General features: G+C 45.0%; 1 protein-coding gene across 1 annotated transcript in view; it reads right to left on the bottom strand.

Moving 5' to 3' along the window:
- LOC147706458 (uncharacterized) overlaps positions 1-23,014 on the bottom strand; it is a 78,273-nt gene that overhangs the window by 15,277 nt on the left and 39,982 nt on the right. Inside the window, exons 2-5 of the mRNA XM_086929084.1 lie at positions 10,097-10,215; positions 8,691-9,056; positions 4,699-4,850; positions 3,161-3,270 (exon numbers count right to left, since the gene is read on the bottom strand). Of these exons, the coding sequence (XP_086785210.1) occupies positions 3,161-3,270; positions 4,699-4,850; positions 8,691-9,056; positions 10,097-10,215 (747 nt within the window). The remainder of the gene's footprint in view (positions 1-3,160; positions 3,271-4,698; positions 4,851-8,690; positions 9,057-10,096; positions 10,216-23,014) is intronic.

The raw sequence follows: 23,014 nt of genomic DNA, 5'->3' as shown, positions 1-23,014 counted from the left end.
CACGTAGGCTCTCACCGTCAGCACCGTCTGCTTCAAGATTGCAGCAAACAGCACTTGGCAAAAGCAATCCACGCGGAACCGGGAGATTGCTTATCACTCGAACCAGGAGGGTCAGAGTGGGGGCTCCTTTTCACAGGAGCTGGTGCAGATCTGGAGCAACCAGAAAAGCGAGTCGTATTTCAAGTTTCGTCGGCACAGGGGCCACAAGCCAGCTGGCAAGTGACCGGGCCAACGCGTCGAGCCCACACAAGCAGAAGGGCCCCACGCAGCACTCGTCGAGTGTGGAGGGGTGAGCTTTGGTGCAAGTGGAGCTCAGGGCTGGGGCTTCTCAAACCCCGGTGCACAGCTTCGAGGATCACTCGTGGGCTGCACGGTCAGCGTCTCGTGGCCTTTTCAAGATGGCGTGCCCCACGCTTCCGGTCGCCTCCACTGGTCTCAGCTCTGCATGGACTGTGGATCGGGCAGGTAGAAGGCAGGCAAGCTTGATCTCGTTGATCTCTGTCGCTCGAGTTCCGGCGGGAACTGCAACAAAGCAAGGGTCGAGGGCTGGTTGGTACCTGTTTGCACAGGGTGGTCACTCCTTGACCACAAGGGAGATTCTTCAGTCTTCTAACGTCGTGTAGAAAGTCGAAGGGTCCAGAATTCGTTTCTTATGTTTCTTCAGGATGATCTGAGTTGCATTGGCACTGCTCCCCCTCTTATTCGAATCTGGGGGGTTGGACATCCTGCTAGGTCCCCTCCTATGGGTGGGACCCAGGAAGGGGGTGGTTACACCCCTCTCCTTTGATCCTGGCCGCGCTGGGACAGGGGCTGGGAGGCCCCAGAACCGGTTTGGCCGGATTATGCAAGGGGCAGCCTTGTGCTCCCCAGGCAGTGTCTGGTTTCTTTGAAACCTCCCTACTCCAATCCACTATCTCCTGTCTGGGGTGGTTTGACACCGCCCTGTGACAGGAAACTCTTTGTCCAGGCCTCCTCTGCCGAGTTTCGGTCAGCAGCAGGAGGCCAGACCCGTGTCTGTGGCAGGGGCATCCATTTTGTGGATCTGAGGCTCATTTTAAATCAACCGCGTTTCAGTAAAGTAACATGTCTTCTCCCTCTAGAAGGGTGGAATGCTACCCCCGTCGCCAGAACTGGCGAGGGGGTAGTATTCCAATTCGTATGACACCTTACACGACATGTTTTGATAAAGCCAAACCAAAGTTGCTATATAACCGCGAGGATTATAAGGCGCTTAAGAGTATATGGTATGGCATTATCCCGGATCAGCTTAGGGAGTTGTTCCCGACAGCTGCAGACAGGCTCAGCTCATGCCAGAGCTCCATCTCACATAAAACCACGCACTCTGCCTCCAGGATTGATGAGGCCTTCCATAGGAGTGGCTTACAGGCTATATATGTGTCCAGATACAGGTTTAGATATAGGTATACTATATCTAAGCAAGGGGTGATTACACCCACTTGCCCCAGCTGAGTGATCAGCCAGTTGTGTCAATTTAAGAACCAGCCAGGGGTGGCAAAAGCTATGCTTCAGCCCCTGGTAGGCCTTGGTGGCACCCATGCCCTGAGCACCTATAGTGCATGGTACAGGGGCTGACAAGGAGTCCATTTCCAATTGTGGTATGTACCTAGGGTACATGGAATCCATTTTACAGAGAGAGCAGATAGCCTGGGGCCCTGATTAGCAGGGAACCAGGCCAAATAAGTCGAAAACCAGCTAAACACAAGGCAAAAAATCTGGGGTAACCATAGTCAGGTAGCCACCTTCCTACAATAATGAGGGCCTTAGTGGCAGGGTACCAACAGAGTGGGAACAGGAGAGACCAGCTGATGGATAGCCGCATGTGGAAAACTCATTTTACTATTGGGTCCTTTGAGTTTGGCTTTATAGGAAAATCCATCAGATGTTAGGTGCCTATTAAAAACGTTCATAGTTTTATCTTATTAGTGGATTAACCCTTTGTGAATTGGTCTCAAGAGGATTGGGTCATTTGGGTCTTGTTGAGTCATTGGGTCATGTTGGGTCATTTGTAGGTTGGCTTCATAAAGATGATTGTTCGGGCACTGGATTCTTACTGACTAGGTTTTTCTATCTGTGAGTCATCAGGAGACTGGTCATCCGTGCATTGGGGTTGCACGTGTAGTTCAAAAGGTTCTGGTTAACTTATGGGATGGCTTTACATCCACTAGGTATGGTGGCTTAGAGGATTCCTGCATTTTCTGCTAGCATCCATGTTTAACCTTATGATCACAGGCTCAAATCCTTGTAGCTCAAGTCAATTTTCATCCTGCCATAATTTGATAAAATGAGTATCAAGACTACACATCTGTTATCCAGTGCCAAGAGTTCCTTCTGGGTGAACATGCAGGTTATCTAAATCATTGAATGTTGGCGGCTTCAGATGTGTTTTTACAAGGGTTCATTGTAACAATTGCACAATTTGATGAAGATTATCTCTCTTAATGTCAACATAGCAAAGATGATTCTACTCTGGTCACAGGTAATACAATTAATTGTTTTGAAGGTGATTGGTAACAAACAGAGGCAGACAGGTTTGGTAGGAAATTGGGTGGTTTCTTGGTGAAATTAAGTCTCTTATATTACTAGTAGGTCTGTGGTTGAGAAAGTCACATGCCATCCTCTGCCTTCCTTATCTGATTCTATTCTATCATAACTAACCTTTCAAAGACATTAACATGATGGGAAGTATTTTAATATTGGGCCAGAGACCCTAGACTCCTCAAACAAATTTGCCTGGGAGCTCTACTAGTCAACCCACATTATGACAGAAGCGATAGAATGTGACAAGGAGAGTGACAGACCTACAATCAAAGACCTGGGTCTAGTTTAACAGTGATTGGGAAAAAGGCAAAGAGGTCAAGGCAAGAGAGTAAGCAACCTTAACTGTATTGGAGAGAAACATGAAAGAGGGGTCAGATAAGTTGTTGGAGAAGCAGGAGCAAAATAAATGTCATGGGAGAGCAAAGGACTCCCTGGCAACTAACCAACTGCAGACATCACCGACTAGTAAAGAGAGAAAAAAGAAAGAAAGGGACACTGTTTAAATGTTTTATAAGGATTTCTGTAGTGTTACAAGACGAATAAATGTGGAGTGGATGAGTGTGGTGCAGCAACATCTGAGATAGCTCGGATCCTCACTTACTTTGGTGTCGAACTATAAGGAGTTCCGTCCACCCAGCGCCAGTCATTCTCTATGTCCTTGTCCGAAAGGCCAACCCAGGTAGTAGAACTGATCAGATCTGCCAGGAACTTCTGTGGGAGAAGCAGAAGAAACAAAGACAGGTGTATAGGAGGAAGGGTATACCGTAACAAGAGCTGTTGATGAACTTACTGTGGTAGAAAGGAGAAAGTGCAGCTAGCTCAAGTTCTGTCTCTCAGTGTTGAGAAGTCGAAGTTCTCATCTAGGGGCATATGCACAACAAACTGTCGGAGCGCGGAGCTGTGTCAAATTTGCCAGTGCCACGCTCTAACATTTTCAAAATGCAGGGATGCCCCGTATTTACTACAACAGGGCACACCCCTGTGTTTTCCATAGCGCTAGAGCTATCATTAGCTGCCTTGTGCCAACGCAGGCACCCTTGCACCATAGTGCAAGGGTGCGTGTGTTGCTGGGAATTATTGTTTTATGTGCAGGAAGGCGTCCCTTCCTACACATAAAACAATCAGTAATGGCTATTTGTTACTTCTATGTGTGCTGCACTCTGCAAAACACATAGAAGCAGCAAATCGTCATTATTTGATGTTTGTTTATGTGCAGGAAGGGACACCTTCCCGCAGATAAAAAATCATTCATGGCATTTTGCTCTTCTATGTGTGCTACAGAATGCAGCTCACAGAAAGAGCAAAAACGAGGAGGAATAAAAGCATTTATCCTCGTGTGCCATTCTAACGACTGCTCTTGCATGGCCGTGGTTTTTGGTGCTGCCACGGATTTACACATCCTTGTAAACCTGGGGCAGCGTAAAAAAACAATGGGTGTTGGGGTGGAATGCCCACAGCAACACCCATTGCACACCACTTTCACGCAGATACCTGCGTGAAAGGGTATCATATTTACAAAGCTGCATTAAGCCATAAAAAGTGCTTAACGCCACTTTGTGAATATGGTGCAAAAAGTGAAAAAATTTGACACCGGTGGTGTTAGGGGCTTGTACATATGCCCCTTTGTATTACTTCGTCCAAGACCATGTCCTACACATTGCAGGATAGAGGCCTACCAGACATTTGTTAGAAATCATACATTTTAATTAGCTGACGCCTGACTGTCTGCACACTGGTCTTCCTTTTGTCTGGTATATGCTTGTTGTTGTGACAACTGCACCGGATGTCCTTGTGGCGAAATTCAGTTTTGTTATGCTTCAGATTTTGTGTGTTATTTGATAGTAACCAAATTCACTGAATCCTAAGAAAATGAAATGTATAACAGCGCTTATGTGATACTGCTGCTGCATTGTGCCTGCCAAAACCTTTACCCCTCAGCTAGCATTTTTGCGTCACAAGTGGCATAACAGGAATTTTCTTCTTGCTGTGTGCCCTATAAATACACAAACTGACTTGCTGTTGCCTTAAGGCAAGGGCCAGAGTGTTTTTCCTCTTATAAACACATCCCAGCAGAGTGGAGTTTGTATGTGTTACATCTTGAAAGCCCGTTCCCCAGGTGTGCATCACAGCTCCCCTCACCACGTGCTCATGGCTGCGAATAATGGCTAAGTGGCCATCCAGCTCGCGGCAGCTGCGTTCACTGGATTCCCAGTTCTGCTCTAATGGCGAGTACAGGTAGCAACGGGGGCCAAAGACGACCCAACCTTCTGGACAGAAGATGCACTTGCCACCTGGAAGGGAAGCACAGGAGAAAAAGAGCTATTAAAAAGAAACACTAACAGAAAATGCTCAGCGTGGTATTGACGACAGTAGAACCCATACAGCATCTCCTCGCGAATCCCCTTGCCTCCAAGAGAATACAATAAAGTATTCATGTAATCTAAGAAATATTTATATAGCGCACTACCTCGTGACATCGAGCTCTAAGCTCGCGCTACTCTAAACTCTGGACCAGGTTTTGATTTATGTTCGCCTTTACTGTGCTGTGAGTACAATGGCACCCCCGGAGCTTTAGCTATTAAAGAGGGCTAAAAGCAACAAAAGGACTTGAAGAGATGCTTGGAAATAAGCAAACACAATGCTACAGTTTAAGGAGTCCTCCCCAAAAGGCTGGTTCTTGTAAGGGCCTTTTGCTTGTCTGCGAGGTATCATTTGCTATATCAATGCCTCATACAAAGCCCACAGCAACCACAAATGGATGCAGTCAGTCTAAAATCTGATCACATCAGAGACGTTTTAAGGCATGGGCAAAGTGGTCTCTGGCCCAGGGCCCCATCCTTAAATGGGCCACCCTGATAGAGCCAGCATTGTTCTGCTCAGAGAGTTGCCCTGGTGACCTTGAATAATTCTAAAACCGATTGTTTTAAGTACCCTTTTCCTTTAATTCATTTTTAATGTGGGTGATGTATGAGAGTCTATTTAAAGACATTTTGCAGAAAAATGAGTTCATGTTTTATGCAACATCCATTAAAAAAAAGTTCTTTTAGATCAAAACAGGGCCTCACATATAACAAATGAGATGGTGTCACATAGTTTATTTGCAGTACTATTGGTGAGCTGCTGCTGCTGTGTCACAATATAGAAAACACATATCACTATCCCTGAATATTAGATCTAAACACATTTAGAATTTGGAGGAGTGTGTCTATGCACTGTCAGTGACCTGGCTAAAGAAGGTCTGAAAGAGCTCAAACTGGATCATAAAATCAAAGCTGTTCGAACAGGGGCCCACAAATCTTTAAGATGTCCCTCGATCACACCACTGGGCGTGCACTCAACTTTCATGTCCCTGCCACCTGAAATGTAAATAATAAAGTCAAACTAGTTATCTTTTAAAGAATCTGGTAATCATTTCAGGGCTGTGAAGCACGCAGGATGCTGTCTTCACTACATCGTGACTTTCGGGGTTCTTGGACCTATAGGGAATTTTTACATTTCAGATTCTGGGTGACTACTGTATTCAGGGCTGGACTGGCCATAACTGGCATCTGGCGGTGTCCCAAGAGGCTGGAAGGGTGGGGGCGGGTTTTGCAGCGGCGGGGATGGTTTTGACACGGGGGCTGGTTTTGCAGTGTTGCTGCAATATCGGCCCCCAGTAGCAAAAGCAGCAGTGCTTCACACTTGTACCCCCCAAGGGGAGGAGGCAGGCTGTTTTGAAATGAGCATGCCATGGCAGCACTTTCAGTTTGAGTTCCAAAGAATCTTTGTCATGTTTCATAAACACAGTGATTGAAATGTAAATATAAAAGTGTAGGTACTCAGTATCTCAAAGTACTGGTTTGATACTCAGAAGTGCAGGTACTCTACTATGAAAAGTATTAGAACCCTACTAAGAAGTGCAGGTACTCTACCATTCAATTTTAAAAAGTGCAGGCACGGAATACCTATGAGTACCAGCCCATTTGAAGCACTGCAGAAACAGATTTAAGTTTATTGATGTAAAGAACCACCATCAGAGCGAATGATGTCACAAAACATCTGAAAACCCAATGAGACATCATCAAACAAAGAAACACTCTGGAATGCCTTTTGTTGGTGATTGTTAGAGGTAAGGGACTGGGAAAGGAGAACTGTCTTTTTCCTGCACTCGATACCACCCTTCTGGCCTATTAAAGTCCTAGGGGACCCTGAGGTATTTCTTATGATTTCATCCTGTGTAGATTTCTTGTAATGTTAGCTTCCTGCCCCAACCCTGGCCGAGCTGAAAAGGGATTTGCAATCCTCTGCTTGCCACCTTCCCTTCTTTGAGTCAGCACAGGGATTGAGGACACTGTTGCTGATGTTGACATTTTAATAATGTTTGTTTACAGCATTTAGTAGCAGTTATCACCTATGACTAACCTTGAGGTGTTGTGAGCAGATAGCAGCTGTGCCCATCTCTTACATAAAAACAAAGGGGCATATGTACGAGGGGTTGACGTCCTGCTTGCAGCCAGACCTTAATTTACACAAAAATAAGTGCCAGGGCTCTCGTCAGGAGGCCACTGAACTTTGCACCACACATTGCCCCTGCCAGAGCTGCCAATGACAGTAACAACACAAGTACTAACATTCACACTCCTACAAGTGTGACAATTCAGACTATTTCAGGCTCCCAAAGCTATAAGAATGGCTTTGGTGGCAGGTCATATTAATGTTTAATGTATTATATTGAGTTAATTATTAACTGTTGTTCTGGCCATCTCTAAATTAGCCAGACAGTGCCACCTTGTGGCAGACTGTCAGAGGCAGCAGTGCTGACAATTAAGTGCTGGTGCTGAGCACCTGAAACCACTGCCTCAAATTAAGCACTCCTTGCACCACACAATGTGATACATGTGTGATGCAAACCTCTAAGTCTGATTTTTTAAGCAACGCAAATCCACTTTGCGTAACTTTGAATGGCTCCAAAAATATGAAGTAATGCAACGCATCGGTAATCACTGCTTTGCGTTACTCTGAGCAAGGGAGGTGATCCATGGGCGTTATGTGGTTATTCCCATGCAACTCCCATGGTTTTGTCGCATTTTAAAATTTACCAAACCTGACACACCTGGGAATGCGCCAAAAAGATACGCCTCCCCAGGATAGGTGTAATGTAGAGAAATATTTTCATTTCTCTACTTTAATTCCTCTTTATATATGTGCTACATTCTGCAGCACACATAGATAAGAGGAATATGTCTCTAAGGATTATTTTTGTGCAGCAAGGTGCCAATTCCTGCACAAAAACAATCCTGCATGCAACACTGGCAACCTTGCATGGTGCAAGGGTGCCTGCTTTGGCGCTAGGCAGCCCATTGCGCCAGCGCAGGGGGGGAGGACAGGAATGCACCATATGCCTTAAATACTGCTCCTTCCTGCCCTTTCCCAGTGACGCATAGAAGTGCAGTGCAGCAAGGGGGCTAGCTGTCCTGCGCCACTTTGTCATAAATATGACCCAAAGTGCTTGTAACTGCACTTTTGTTAGTCCTGCTGCCTACAGATATCAGAGTTTACCCTTATAATTGGAGTCTGGTTATTGCCCTGTAAAACTACTTTCCTACGTGGTAGCAAATGGTGTAATAGTGTCAGTTCGCATCTACGGTACTCACTCTACTGAAGATTGTTTGTTCTCTGGAATGGGCTGTATGCAACAAAATCGACTCCCGAGACATCGACCTACAACTATATCAGAACTAGAATTTCAACTCTCGAAATATCGACACGTAAGTATAGATTTGAAGTTATTAATTGTGTCAAGGCAATATTTTTGGATTTGACACTATGGTCATATTTCAACAGGGATATTGACCGTATGTGTTTCTGGCTTTGCCTTTGCACCTTCTTTGGTTGCTCCTTTCTTTCTTCAGTCAGACAATATAGTGGCCACCACACTCACATGTCAACAGAGACGTTGCAGTTATTTAATGGATCACAGTGGCTATTCCTTAAATTCAGGCTAGGATAAGCAAGTCCATAGAGATCTGGTGCTGTGCAAATCCTTCAGATTAGTATCCAGAAAAGTGTTCCTGGAACTCTGATGGCCTCTGCCCTTAGTCCACATAATGAGGACCCACCCCTTTAACTTTAGATATGTCCCCATAGCTTACTAGGGTCTTCAGGGTCCACGGTCTTGTTGCAGCCGCGATAGAGAGAGCTATTCTTGGACAGGAAGAGGTTGTTTTCCCGCATGTCCTTGCATTCTTCGTTCACCATGACGTAGTGCTGCAGAAGGCGCTTCTTCTGCTCGCGCTCCACCTCCACCTCCATCTGGAATTGCTTATGGCTGGTCAGCATGGCAGGAAGGGTCTGCTCCTGCAGCTCCCGGCACTCCTGCTCCAGGGATGACCGGTTGCGTTCTGCCTCATCCAGCTCAGCCCGCTCCAACTCCAGCTCCTTTAGGCAGCGGGTACCATTGGCTCGGAGTTTATCAAGCTCTTCAGAATCCTGTGCCAAGCGGGCGGACACCTGCAGGTCTATGAAGAGGACACAGAGAAAGAATAACTTTTGATGAACTTGCGAATATCAGTGGAGGCTTAGGAAATATTTATGGAGACTACAGAGTGCAAGCCCTTTCTGTAATATGTTACTAATGGGCATGCGCATGATTGTGTGCACACGGTTGCTGATTTTATATTGTCACCAGTCAACTGTTGAGTGGGTGAGAGAATGTACCTGCTGTTTAGAGTACTTCAGGATTTATTTTTTGTGGTTCTGCCTATGATACCTGTATGTTAGACTGTATTCTGTACCAGTGCCCCACTCGTGCAATGAATTATTGGGGTCGGCTTGTATTGATCATAGTGTGGTCTTGTGGCTTCAATCAATCAATCAGTCAATTTGTATAGCGCAGCTAATCACCCATGAGGGTACCCAGCTCTATGCCAGCATACTGCTTATATAGTAAGGATGCACTTGTACTCACAAAGGCACAGAAGTATGACACTCCAGCAATGCATTATAGGGGGCCAGCTTATATTGATCATAGTGTGGTCTTGTTTCCTTACCAATCAATCAATCAGTCGATTGCACTGCCTGGCTTCCCGTCAACAAGAGGATCACCTTCAAGATCCTCACCCAGGCACACAAGGCACTCCACAAAACCGGACCGACATACCTCAACAGACGACTAACCCTCTACACCCCGAACTGCCAGCTCCGCTCCGCTCCGCTGACCTCGCCCTCGCCACCGTCCCCCGCATCGTAAGAGCGACCACCGGTGTCAGATAGTTCTCCCACCTCTCCGCCAAAACCTGGAACACCCTCCCCATCCTCCTACAGCAGACCCAGGACCTACTTACCTTCAGGAGGCTACTCAAGACCTGGCTATTCAAACAGTACAGGACCCCTCCGCCCAGCACCTTGAGACCCTCACGGGTGAATAGTGCGCTTTACAAATGTTATGATTGATTAATTGATTGATTGATTGATTTGTATAGCGCAGCTAATCACCCGAGAGGGTACCCAGCTCTATGCTGGCATACTGCCTTTAAAGTAAGGATGCACTTGTACTCACAAAGGCACAGAAGTGTGGCACTTAAGGCCAGCAGCAGAAGCACGATCAAGAGAAAGCCCAACAGCAGCCACCGCTTCAGGTGTGTCCGGAAACCCGAGGGGGTGAAAGTCCTGCAGATCCTGAGAGAGAAGACACAAGCAGGTATTATTTCACTAGTACAGACTAGGCCTGCTACTTCCAAATGACTCCCCTTCACAATATAGCAGGCTCCTTACATTACACTGGTTATGGGAAACACTCATGTCCCTCAGTTGGAATGCTTACAGGTCGAATTAATGGGAAAGGGACATTGAAACAGTTGGGTGCATAGGAAAACACAGACTTCAAAAATATCTTATGCAAAACTTGAATTCAAAATATAGGTAGCAAAAATCTTGTCCTCAACTAAATATCTTCCTTCAAACATTGTGAACTGTATTTCAAGCCTAAATCCAACCAAACTCCCTTGCCACATAATCTAGCTCTGAGTTAATACACTTTTAACTTCAGTTAAGTCATAGCTAAGGTTAAAGGCTTCAAAGTGAGATTAGGTGAAGACCGAATGTTTTAGGATTTTTGTAAGGTCTAGATTTTGATATTTATATTTTACAGGTTATGTTTTTTTGCTACGAAATCTATTATACTGAAGAATAAATACTCCATTGGGCAGCGACCATTCCCTGGAACATACACTACACTGTCCCAGCAAAGAAGGCCTCTGTTAGTATCCCAAACCCTCAACAGGTGAATGTAGTTTTGGAGTGCTGTAACTATGCTCTAAGTCTTAAGCGTTAGTGTGCCAAATCTCAGAATCTCCCTAGTACACATGTGGGCACCCATGCTGGCTATCATGAACATTATGTCCCTTGTGTACATGACAGTGGGTTCTGTGTGCTCTGAATGCATCTGCAATCAGTGCTGCTCTCTAGCCTCTACTGTTCCACAGTCAATGATGTTCTCAAATGGATGTATTGAGGGTACCACGCATGCCATTATCATGCGTCCATAACCACGCATGTGCTTTTACCACGCATGCCATTACCATGCACATCCTTTACCATGCATACCTTTACAACAAACATTTAAGTATATCGCAGGTACGTGAAACCACATTATGTATATGCCTTTACCATGCATACAATTACCTTGCATATCCTTTTCCATGAATATCCTTTGCCACGCATACCTTTACAACAAAAACGTAAGTATATCGCAGGTAAGTGAAACCAAATTATGCATATATTATGCTTGAAATGGAAAAATAGAAGTGCAGGTACTCTTTACCAGAGTACCTGCTTGTTTCTGAGAAGTGCTGGTACTCGCCAATTAAAAGTAGAGCACTTTTCTTGAAAAGTGCCGGTACTCTCCCTCTCAAAATAAAAAAGTGCATGATCAACACAAGTCCTCCCAGCTCCTGCCGAAATTACAACAGGTGCGGGATATGGTTCGACCCTATAAGGCCCCCCGCTCCCTCCGCTCTGACCATCAACATCTGCTGCAGGTTACGAGGGTAAGGAAGGCAAGAACTGGTGGCAGAAGATTCTCCATTAACGTGGCCACCCTGTGGAACTCCCTTCCCCTGTACCTGCGCGCGGAAACTAGCTTCTTACACTTCCGCAAACTTTTAAAAACTCATCTGTTCCCTGCCTAATTCTGGTGTCTCGTGTTATAGCGTCTCTCTCTGGATGAGCGCGGGGATGCCCAAGGGTAACCAGGCGCGATATAAAACTCTTTAATAATAATAATAATAATAATAAAGGTGCCTTCATGACGAGCGGAAAGGAATCACGTTACACATTAAGGCTACAGAAATACGGGGCACTCATGAGGTAACATTGCAAATCTGTATTTCAGGCACATGCATTTTGGTAAAGTGTCTTCTTCAGTGCCATCTATATATATAAAAACGAAGGTTTGTCTGTCTGTTTGCCCTTTATGCATTACTACACCATTCATCCAATCGGCATGAAACTTTGGGAAGTTGTTGAGTACACTCCCGCAAAGGTTTCTGGCAAAACACATTTTTTTTTTTTTTTTTTTAATTTGTTAAAAGTTGTTGAGTGCACTCCCACGAAGGTTTCTGGCAAAAAAATAGAATAATTTGTTAAATATCGGCCCCCCAGGGCCCTCATAATCTTTCCAATACTGAACGTTTACAGTTTCCGGTGCGACTCGCTTTTGCAATGACCATCAGCAAAGCACAAGGACAATCGCTGCAAGTGTGTAGACTAGATTTGGAGAATCCGTACTTCTCACATGGACAACTGTATGCGGCAAGCTCACGCGTCGGAAAACCTTCTGATTTATTCGTGTACGCACCAGATGGAAAAACAAAAAAAAACGTGTATCCACAAGCACTTGAATAAATAAACAGAATTAAAACAACACTTTAAAATGTTTTCTATATTAAAATGAATAAGTTTCAATAAAAATGACACAATGTGAATTGAATGTTATCATAACAAGTTTCCTTAGATTTCCTTTCTTCTGAGATCGCAGCAACGCGCGACGGGTAAGCTAGTTCTGAAGAAAACAGCTCATGGCTTGCAGTTCATTTAAAAAGGACAGTGATTGGTCAGTTCTCACTCGTGATCAGGAACACAAGGACTGAAGTCTTTCACAGCAATATTTTATCATTTAGGCCTCAGCAGAAGAGGTCCCAGAAGAGCCCTGCTGCAGGGGGTACAACTGCCGCCTTGTAGGGCCTGTGTTCCCCCCTACTTGACCGTTGCTGGGGGGCCATTGGGTCCAGTTGCTGCTGGAGGGGATGTCCAAGCCTGAGTACGTCCTGGTGCGTCCATCTGAGGTGGGAGCACTGCTCTGTTTTCTACCCATGTCCTTGCGCCTCACTTCCTGATTTCACACCACAACCCTGCTGGTCCCTGTGTGTACAGTCCATGCACTCTCCCTCCTTCGAGTCACGGGTCCTGTCAGATCAAGCTCCACTTTGTTGGAGAAAACATTAGCTCCAGGGTACATTGTCAATATACTACATTCCAGCAAAGCAGCAATGCCTACAGGCCAAGCAACGAGACAGCAGCCCCCCTTCCTAAAAGGTGTACTGTCCTCCTGTCGGCCTCCATTGCTGGTCACCTGCCATCCCTTGGGCAGTGTGGCTGGCTGTCACACCGTTCAGGCAGTCTTCCAAAATGTGATGACTCAGAGAATGCCATTTTGAGTGTGCAGATGAAAGTAAATGTCCAGTAGGTATTCTGCACTACATCTGCATAATGGACCACAAGGAAATGTCTTCAGTAACATTGGGTGCGGTTCAGCAATGTGATTGTTCCTTGTGCTTCTTTATCCAGAAATCTGTGATAGCATGAATCACCCTATAGAGAAGACAACGAGACTACAAAGAGGTAAATCACCACCAAACAGGGGTACTTTCTTTTAACTATATGAAGTAAGGGCTTCTTTGTTTGGGGGTGATGTCCTCATATTCCTCTGCATCAATAATTGGCAGGAAATGCGCTGCGGACGTTTTGTTAAGCTGTCCATCATTCTGGCAAAAGGCAAGAAGACCTTTGCATACTACTAAGGTTGATGGAGTGGGGCCAAACAGACGGAGCTTTCAGGTGATTTGCATACTCTTAGTAATTTAAAGGGAGTACCATGAACTCTGCTCTCACCAGGAGAGTCCACGAAAGAGAACCCCTCCCTTTCTTAGAATTTGTTCCACGGCACCCTGGGTGCCCTGGAGCCCACCCAGTGTGCTACATTGGGGACCGCAGGTAGCAAGAGCCTCAATACCCCCGCAGTCCCTGCCGGTTCACCGCCTCTAAGGGGGCTGGCATTGATCCCACACGTAGGGAGCAGCAAAAAATGCTGCTCCCTGCTTGTGAGAGCAATCCGTTCCATCTGTTTTCCTGCCCGTTTCACAGCGGGCAGGAAAACAGATGAGAGGTCTGCTCCCAGCAAGCAGGAGCAAATGTCCTGCTCTTGCCTGCCGGGAGTGGATTTACTGTTTGCTCTTGCTTGGTGGGAGCTGTCACAGCTCTGACAAAGCGATAGCAAACAGCTATGTCCCGGTGTTGGGCACCCCGGGACATAGGAAGCCAGCCCTGGGGGGGGGGGGGCGGGGGTGGACACCGGGTGCCATTACTGGCTGCAGGAGCAGGAGGACTCCTCCTTGTTGCTTGGAGATGGGAGATGGTCATCTCTTGAGCCGTTAGGCCAGGAGGGGGACTGCGTGCCCCCCCTCCTTTCTTATTGCACAGTCGCCAGAGGAAGGTGGTGGTCCCCTCGCCTGTAAAGGGCCTAGGAAGTGGGCAGCCTGGCACCCCCCCCCCTCTAAAAATTGTTTCTGTGGCCCGGGTAGATGGAGGTCCCCGGGGCCCTTAATGGAGGGGGGCATGCAGCCCCCCTTTGATTTTTTAATAAAGCCCCAGGGAGGTGGTGTTTCCCGGGGCACTTAAGGTAAATGGACGTTTGCTTGTGCAGCCCCCTCCTTTTTTTTATAAAGCCCCAGGGAGGTGGTGGTCCCAAGGGCTTGTAAAAGCCTCAGCAGGAGGGCCGAGCGCCCTCTGCAATTTTTCCAAACGATCAGCCATGGAGAAGAGGCGGTCCCTGAGGCCAAGATTGCCCATGGGGGGGTACCCTGACCACATGGGACTGATGGAGAGCTCTGTGACCCCTCATGGGCAAAAAATTGTCAAAAATATTTTTTGAGCACGGAAGGATACGTGGATCGACCCGGATCCTCACAGATTCGTGTGGATCTGTGGAGCAGGCCCCAATTAAAAGAAACACATATACACCCAATCACAGACCCACACACCTACTCACATACTGACTCACAAACTTACACAACCACATACACACCCACACAAACACTCACACCCATACAGCCACTCACACACCCACTCACACAAACAATTACAAAAGCATGTATACACCCATACAACCATTCACACACCCACCCACACACCCATGCGGCCAATCAGACACCCACAGAACCACAAAACCACTCACACAGCCATTTACAGACCTACTCAAACACCCACACAGCCACTCCCACCCACAGGCCCACACATAAGGACACACATGCACTCACGCACCCACAAAATGACTCAAACACCAACTCATGCACCCAGGCTACAGGGACATCATAGTTAGGAAATATCTTTACATACAATAGACATTTTTAAAACCTTAGAAATTCACTGAAAAAAACAAACACAGGTTACAGGGACTTTATAGTTAGGTTAAAATTTTACACACAAAAAACCATAGAAATTCAGCAGCTATAGTTATAATTATCTCAAGGTAAGTATAATCGCGACCTTGTCATGCACTGCTAATTACCCCACATATTACATCACTCATGACATCTTCTATGGCATCGTTGATAATATCATTGCAACATTTGCAGTGAAATTATTGATTAGAAAACTGCATGGCGGGATCACAAGTTATAGTTACTTGAGATAACTGGAACTAGAACTGCTGAATATATATATATATATATATATATATATATATATATATATATATATATATATATATATATATATATATATATATATATATATAACACCTTATCAACCCAAACCTGTAAACTCAACCTTCAATAAATCCTAAATATAGACTTGCCACCCAAATTCCCTCGCTCACTTAAACCCTAAAAATACCCTTGCCACCCAAATAACCTTACCCACCCTAAAAATACACTTGTGTCTCTAGTACCCTTGTCCACCCTAAACTCTAAATATATACCCTTACTAACCTAATACCCTTACCCAGCCTAAACCCTAAAAATATCCTTGGCATCCACATACCCTCATCCTCTCTAACGCCAAAAACACCCTTACCACTCAAATACCCTCACCCACCCTAGACCCTAAAAATACCCTTGCCACCAATATCCTTAACCATCCCTAAATTCTAAAAATACCCTTACAACACCATACCCTTTCCCACACCTAAACCCTAAAAATACCCGTACCAACCAATTACTTTATCCAACCCTAAAAACACCCATACCATCCTATAAAATGACCAGCCCATAAACTTGGAAACACGCCTTTACCCTAATAAATATATATAACTATACTAATATAATAAAGAGAGAGCCCAAACCTTTGAGGCAGGTAATTTCAGGAACCACAGCACCAATCACAACACCCAATACAGCGTTGGAAAGGGCAGTTGCAGTAGAAGGACATAGGCTATGCAGACGCCCACCATATACATTTAAAAGGTAAACGAACCGTGCCAGCAAAGTAGTCCCTTGTGGGCGTGTCAGCGTTAGGACTTATTACTATCGTGATCAGGAACTGCTGAGTTCAAAACGCGTAGGTGAAGGAGGAGAATTGGAGTTGAAATAAATTGTGTTTAAAACACCCAAGAAGAGTGCGGCGTCCTTTGTGAAACTTGCTGTAATAAATTTTAGCGAGACTAGTCCTTGCCTCGCCGCCGGCACCAGCTGATTGTTGCTCCTCCCAGAAGGGACGTTTGCTATTAATATATATATATATATATATGTATATGTGTGTGTGTGTATACAAATAAATATTTATATATTACCTACTGGCGGTCGCCCGTAGGAATAGTTAGGACCATGTTTGACTTGCCTATATCTTTGGCATCGTTTTATGAATCTTAATGGAATTTTCTGATTCTTCTTATTGTGCATGGAAAGTTTCAGGGTGATCGATCAAGCAGAGGCCGAGAAAGGGGTGGGTGGGCAAAAAGTGTTTTTCCAATGTTAATTCCCATAGAGAATTTAATTGCGACTACAGCCTGAACTGCTCTACAGAATTACACCAAATTTAGTAGAGATGTAGGTCTTGTTCCAGAAAGAACCCTTTTGTTATTTGGTGTAAATCCATTCAGTAATTTTTGAGATATTAAAGGGAACGTAAATTTGTATATATAGGAATGCTGATCCTCCGAGGATCCAACAGTCTCTGCGCTAAAATGTGATTGGCTTCCAACACTTCAAGCAGAAAGTGTTGGCAGCCATCTTGGAACTTGGCGTCACTAAAATGTTAAGAACAGGAGAAAGGAGCAGGGTAGGCATACCCTGACTTGCTAGTGCTCTTGGGGAGGGTCCCGTAGGGAAAATAAAAAATTTTTGTTTATTAGATTTTTTGGCGGAATCGCACTGAAACTGCAGCTCCCACTCGAAAATAAAAAAATAAAGAAGCAGGGTCTTTCGTGCTTCCCTACTGTTTTGTCCCTGGTCCTGGGGGCATGCAGAAAGTAAAGGAAGGGGTGCATGGGCCCCCCTCCTGGGGCTTAATTATGCCCGAGGACCACCACCTCCCTGGGGCTTTTGAGTTAATAAGGGGGGGGGGGGGTGTGCTTGGACCCCCATCTCAGGCACTGTCGACCACCACCTCCCTGGGGCCAAAAATACACATATTCAAGAGGTATATATATATGTATGTATACACACACACACTTATGCATATATAAACGGTTTCAGTTAGCTGGGATATACTTACATTTTTGTTGTAAAGGTATGCATGGTAAAGGCATATGCGTGGTAAAAACTTGTGTGGTAAAGGCATATGCTTGGTAATGGATGCGTGGTAAAGGTATTATGGGGTAACAACTGCGTTGTAAAAATTGTTTTCCTTCTCAAACTGATCTAGCGCGCAATGGAGACTAATAGACATTTTTAGAATATACATTTTAACCTTGTGTAGAGTCGATCAAATTGTAACTATATTATCTGTGTTTCATAACATTTTGTTTACAGACAGGTTGTGCGTGTGCTGTCCTATTGTCAAATCATTTCATCCTGAAGAAGGCCTGCCCAATACTCTTTAGAGGGCCGAAACATATGCACACTACACAAAGATTGCAAAGAATATCTAAAACAAGTCACTTTGCAACACTGTGCAATGCTCGGAATGCAGTTGTTTCTACCAAAGTATTAGTATAAAGAAAATACTGATGATAACCAAACCTTATTTTTGCTATTGGCTTACCCTTTGCCACAGTTAAAACACTACACTTTATGGTACAACTATAAAGAATATTTTGTACGCATTCATAAATAATTTTATTGTTGACCGTGTTTTGTTCCCTTGATTTTAACTCCATCTTTTTTTCCTGGTCCCTTTCCTTTTGTGATAAATAATTTGCTTGTCAGCCCTTGATGCAGATAAAGTAAGCAGCTCAATTATGTTGATAATAATCCCCTTTTGATTCAGGTTCCTTTTGTTAGGTACGATGTTGCCCTGTACTGTATCACCCACTTGTGCTACATTTGGTTCCAGGCACTTCAGGCTCACTGACTTTTCCAGCGGAGCACACAGCTTTTTGGCACTTGTTGCCCTGGCCGGCTGACTTCTACTCCAACCACCATGGCTTCGGCTGCAAGGAAGGGATCCAGAGAAGTGTTGAAGTCCTCCGGAAGCTGTGGCCCAGGCCCAAAGGGTCAGGGGAGGATTATCTTGGTAACAGAGGGATTGCAGAAAAATGCCTAGGCTTCCAGAATGCATCCATGCAAGGATTTAAAGGTGAAAAAGAAAAAGCGCACACAAATTCATTCAATTAATCCGTTTTGTCAAGAGGGCAGTACTGAGAAGGACCTATAGGAAGCTGAGGTAGGAGACCAGCGAGCCATTCTGGAAGAGCCTACATCTACAACAAAAGGAGGAAGCTTTCTCCTCCATTTGCTTTTCTTTGGAACCAATTTTTAAGAAGGAGCTAGGGGCCAGATGTAGGTAATTCCCATTTACCGATTCTAAAATACCGAATTTTACTGATTCGGTATTTCAGAATCGGTAAATCGGATGTAGATAAAGATTCGGTACATTTTACGAATCAGTAATAATCGGTCTTACCGATTCGATAAATACCGAATCGGTAATAGGGGGACCATTTTCAAGGGTGGCAGGGGGTCACATTGACACCCTGTTGCACCCCTGAATAGTGCATGTGTGCACATGTGGCACACATACATGCCCTAAGGGCATATATGTCTAGTTAAAAAAGCACAAAGTTGCTTTTTTTTAAGGTTTTCGATATTTACCACCAACCTTTATTTGGTGGTAAATACTGAATCCTTAACTGTGCAATGCACTCACTTGAGTGCTCCCTACATTTCAGATTAGGTAATTTACTGATTCGGTATTTTAAGGAATCGGTACAGATTCCTTAAATTACCGATTCGGTAAATTACTGAATCTGAAATGTAGCCACCTACATCTCAATAGCCTAATACCGGTCAGTAACGGCCGAAATTCTGTAATTTCGGCCGTTACCGACCGGTATTGGGCTGCCTACATCTGGCCCGAAGTTCCTTGGTGGGACAGAAGACAGCTGAGGTCTACTTCTTTGTGGAAGACTGCCCTTACTGACAGAGCAGATTTTTCAAGAAATCTTTCCTCTTGACTTGTAGATTTTGAGTGAAAAAACGTCCTCTGCCCTCTCTACCTCTGGTCTTACGCACTTCCCAGCCATACATTCCTTTACACTCAAACCACCCGGAGCTCTGGAAACCCCTGAGTCTATATGAAAACAGATTTCCAGAAAGATTGGTAGAGCAAGCTGCTCACAGAACAATGAAAGCACCATGGGTACATCCTAAAGATTATTCATTATAGCGCAAATGGTAATTTGTATTATAGGATTCTTCAATACTCCACAGTGGTGTTCGCCATTGAGTAGTTATAAATAGGATCACATTTCATAAGAAAATCATTTTTTGCTTTGCTAATAACTTTGGGACTATTTGATGAATCTTCAAGAAACTTTCCACCAAAAAGTGGGGACCGAGAAAAAGGTGGGGTCCCAAAATGTGTTTCCTCCATGCATTTTTCCATACAAAAATTTAACAGTGATACTACAAAAACTGCTGAACGGAATTATACCAAATTTGGCAAAAAGCTAGATTTTGGTCCAGAATGGGTTCTTTTTGCGATTTGATGTAAATCCGTTGACTACCTTGTGAGAAATTATGGTTTAAAAACATTGTATATTTCACGCCGCAGCAGATCCTCGGAGCCCACAGATCTGATTTGCGGCTACTACATCTACAAAGCTGTGGTGTCAACAATCTTAGGACTCGGGCTCAGTCCCCTGTCCAGCGAAAAAAGTAAAAAAATATATATAGGGATTCAGGGCAGGCATAACCTGCTCACCTGGCATGGCTGGAGGGAGCCCTCCCCAACCCATCAGGCCAATTTTTTTTATATCTGTGCCAGAATCCGCAGAGGAACCACAGATTCAATAAAAAATGGCAGTCTTCTGCCTTTTTAAAAATAACGCCCACCCGGGGGGTTGCACTAGTTGTATTTTTAGGGTAGAGGTGTGAGGTCCCCCTCCCCTGGGCCGGGGTTAATTTTTATGGGAGAGGGCATGCAGCCCACCTCCCCAAGACTTCTTGAGGTCCGGGGACCCCATCCCCTGGGACCGTGATTTTAATTTTGGGGAGAAGGCTTGTGGCCCACATCCCCAAGCTGTAGATTGGCCCTGGGAACCCCATTTCCCCAAGCTCAGATACAGCTCTTGTGCCCTGGGGACCCCATCCTGCAGGACACTGGTGTTCCCTACCAAGGGGAGTGCGGACAGGGAATATAAACTTGATTCAGAGTACACAACTTTGCTCCCGCTTGGGTGGGAGAAGCGATGAATGCTGCTATCTCCTGTGCGGCAGCAAAGTTAAAGAGCCAACTCCCACCAGCACTACGAGTGCTGGTTGGGGAGCTGGATGGGGCCAGATCTGCTGGGGCCTTGAGGCTCCCCTGCAAGTGGGCTGTCATGTTTGCCCCGAGTGGGCACCAGGGCACTCGCTTATAAAATATATATATATATATTTTTTTAATTGCCTGCTCGATACAGACGAATCACAGGCGACACAGCCCAATTACCATCAGCCACACCCGAAAATGGAGGGCAGCCGGGTCCCGCACACATCAGATGGGCAGTTATCAATAAGTGGTGAGATCACCCCCCCCCCCACCTCCACTGACCATTTGACATTGAATTGTGGACAGACTCTGGCTCCAAGTAAATGCACTAAAGATGTGGTAAACCTACTTTGAAGAGAAATACCGTCACTTGTCACTGCTGCGAATTGTTTTTGGGTAGTTTATTATTTTTTGGAGTAGTTCTTTTTTCTGCAATATTCGTATTCTGATAATAGTGTCTGATGATGCTCACAACTATGGCCTGGGACTGGGTGAGTAAACCCAGATACATCACAGACGCCGAAATGTAATCTTGCTGTTAGACCGACAGGCAGATCAGGTGAAATGTAAACTGCATAATGTGCAAATTGTTGTGTCAAATAACGCAGTACTGTAATAAAAATAAGTTTTAAAAAAATGTGCCGTCTCCTGCCACAATGGTGGCTGGGGAGCCAGCTTGGGGCATTGGAACTCCCAAAGCAGCCTCAACCGACTACTGAAGAAGTCGTGCATTTCCTAGGTGGGCACCGGTGCACCCACATTAAAAATAATATGTAATAAAATGGCTAGCTCCCACAGTGGCTTGGGAGCTCTCAGGGACCTTGGGGCTCCCCCATGGCCACAACTTATAAAACATTTTTTGTTAAAAAGGCTTGGGAGCCCTGGGTGGGCACCAGGGCACCCACAAAATTATTAAAAACAGCAAAACAATTATTAATAAATGAGCCGCACAAGTCGCTTATTTTTTAAATGATATTTTTCCTTCCTGGTGGTGTCACTAAAAGAGGCAGGGACACCACCAACCATTTTTGTTAGTGTAGTGGAGGGCTTGTGGGAGCACAGGAGCCCCCCCCCCCCCACAACATAGAAAAAAACAGTAAGACTCCTGAGTCATTGATTCCATGAACCCAGGAAAGCTTATCACATGTTTTTTAAGCACTGAGAGCTGGAACTGTAGTCTCTTCATCTAGGGTGCAGGAACCTCTTGTGGCTGGTCCTAGGATTGTCCTTTATGCTCTGAGACATGTTATATCTAAAGTTTTTTGTAAAAATACCTTCTTGAAAATATTTTGTTAAAATCATTATCATTAAACATTGAATGTGTAAACTTATAAAAATTTACATTTGATTATAGGTATGGGTGAGTCTTTGTCATAGCCAGTAGATTTGCTTTTTATATGTTCATGTGCTGACCCCTAGATAAAGCCAATAGGTCTGCCACTTTCCGTTGCTCAAACACTTGATGGAGTCAGCTATGCGCAGTAAAAAGGTTGGGCGCCCCCTTGCCCGGCGACCATCACCACGCTGCGCATGGCCTCAGGGTGCCTGCGAGTGGGTTTTGTGCATACCTAGGCTGCAGGCCAAACCCTGCGTCCAACTCCCTGAGGTGTACGGCCATGGTGTATGGCAGGGTGTTAGACACCCAATCACTTGCTGCGCACGGCCAACGGCCATGAGCGGTGATGGTTGGGTGTCTGCATGGGGTTGGGTACAAGCACACAAACCCACTGCCCATAGCTGGTGTCACTGGGAGATGGAGGCCTGTGGGGATTTGGGCCAGAGCTTGCACCCAAACTACTGCTGAGCATGGCAGGGGTCGGGCACCCGCCAGGCCCTGTACCCAACTCCACCCCGCGCATTAGTGATGGACCTGCTAGATACAAAAAAAAAACATTGAATTTCAGTGACAAAAACAAAGTTTAATGTTACACGTGAGTTAGGAATTGTAATAATGTCTTACTTTACATTTTAAAAAACTTTTAAATCCACTGAAAAAACAAAGGTTAAAGGGAAACTATAGAAGGTTAAAACACCACTGAAATTCACTAGTTATAGTTATCTCAAGTAACCATAACTCATTCCCTGAGGTAACAATAACTTGAGCCCTCACAGTGCTAAATACCTCAAATATTACATCACTCTTGATTTCTTATATGACATCATTGATAACATTACTGTACCATCTGATATTAAATCATTGATAACAAGACTGTGCATGGGGGGGTGAGTTAAGGAAATAAAAAAGAAAGACCGAGAGAAAATAGGAAAGAAGGAAAAAAAGAAGGAAAGA

The sequence above is a fragment of the Lissotriton vulgaris genome, chromosome 7, assembly GCF_964263255.1.
Source record: "Lissotriton vulgaris chromosome 7, aLisVul1.2, whole genome shotgun sequence".
In the NCBI taxonomy this organism is placed as follows: domain Eukaryota; kingdom Metazoa; phylum Chordata; class Amphibia; order Caudata; family Salamandridae; genus Lissotriton; species Lissotriton vulgaris.
Note: the sequence above shows the minus strand (reverse complement) of the source record. Positions and strands in the feature narration are given on the sequence as shown.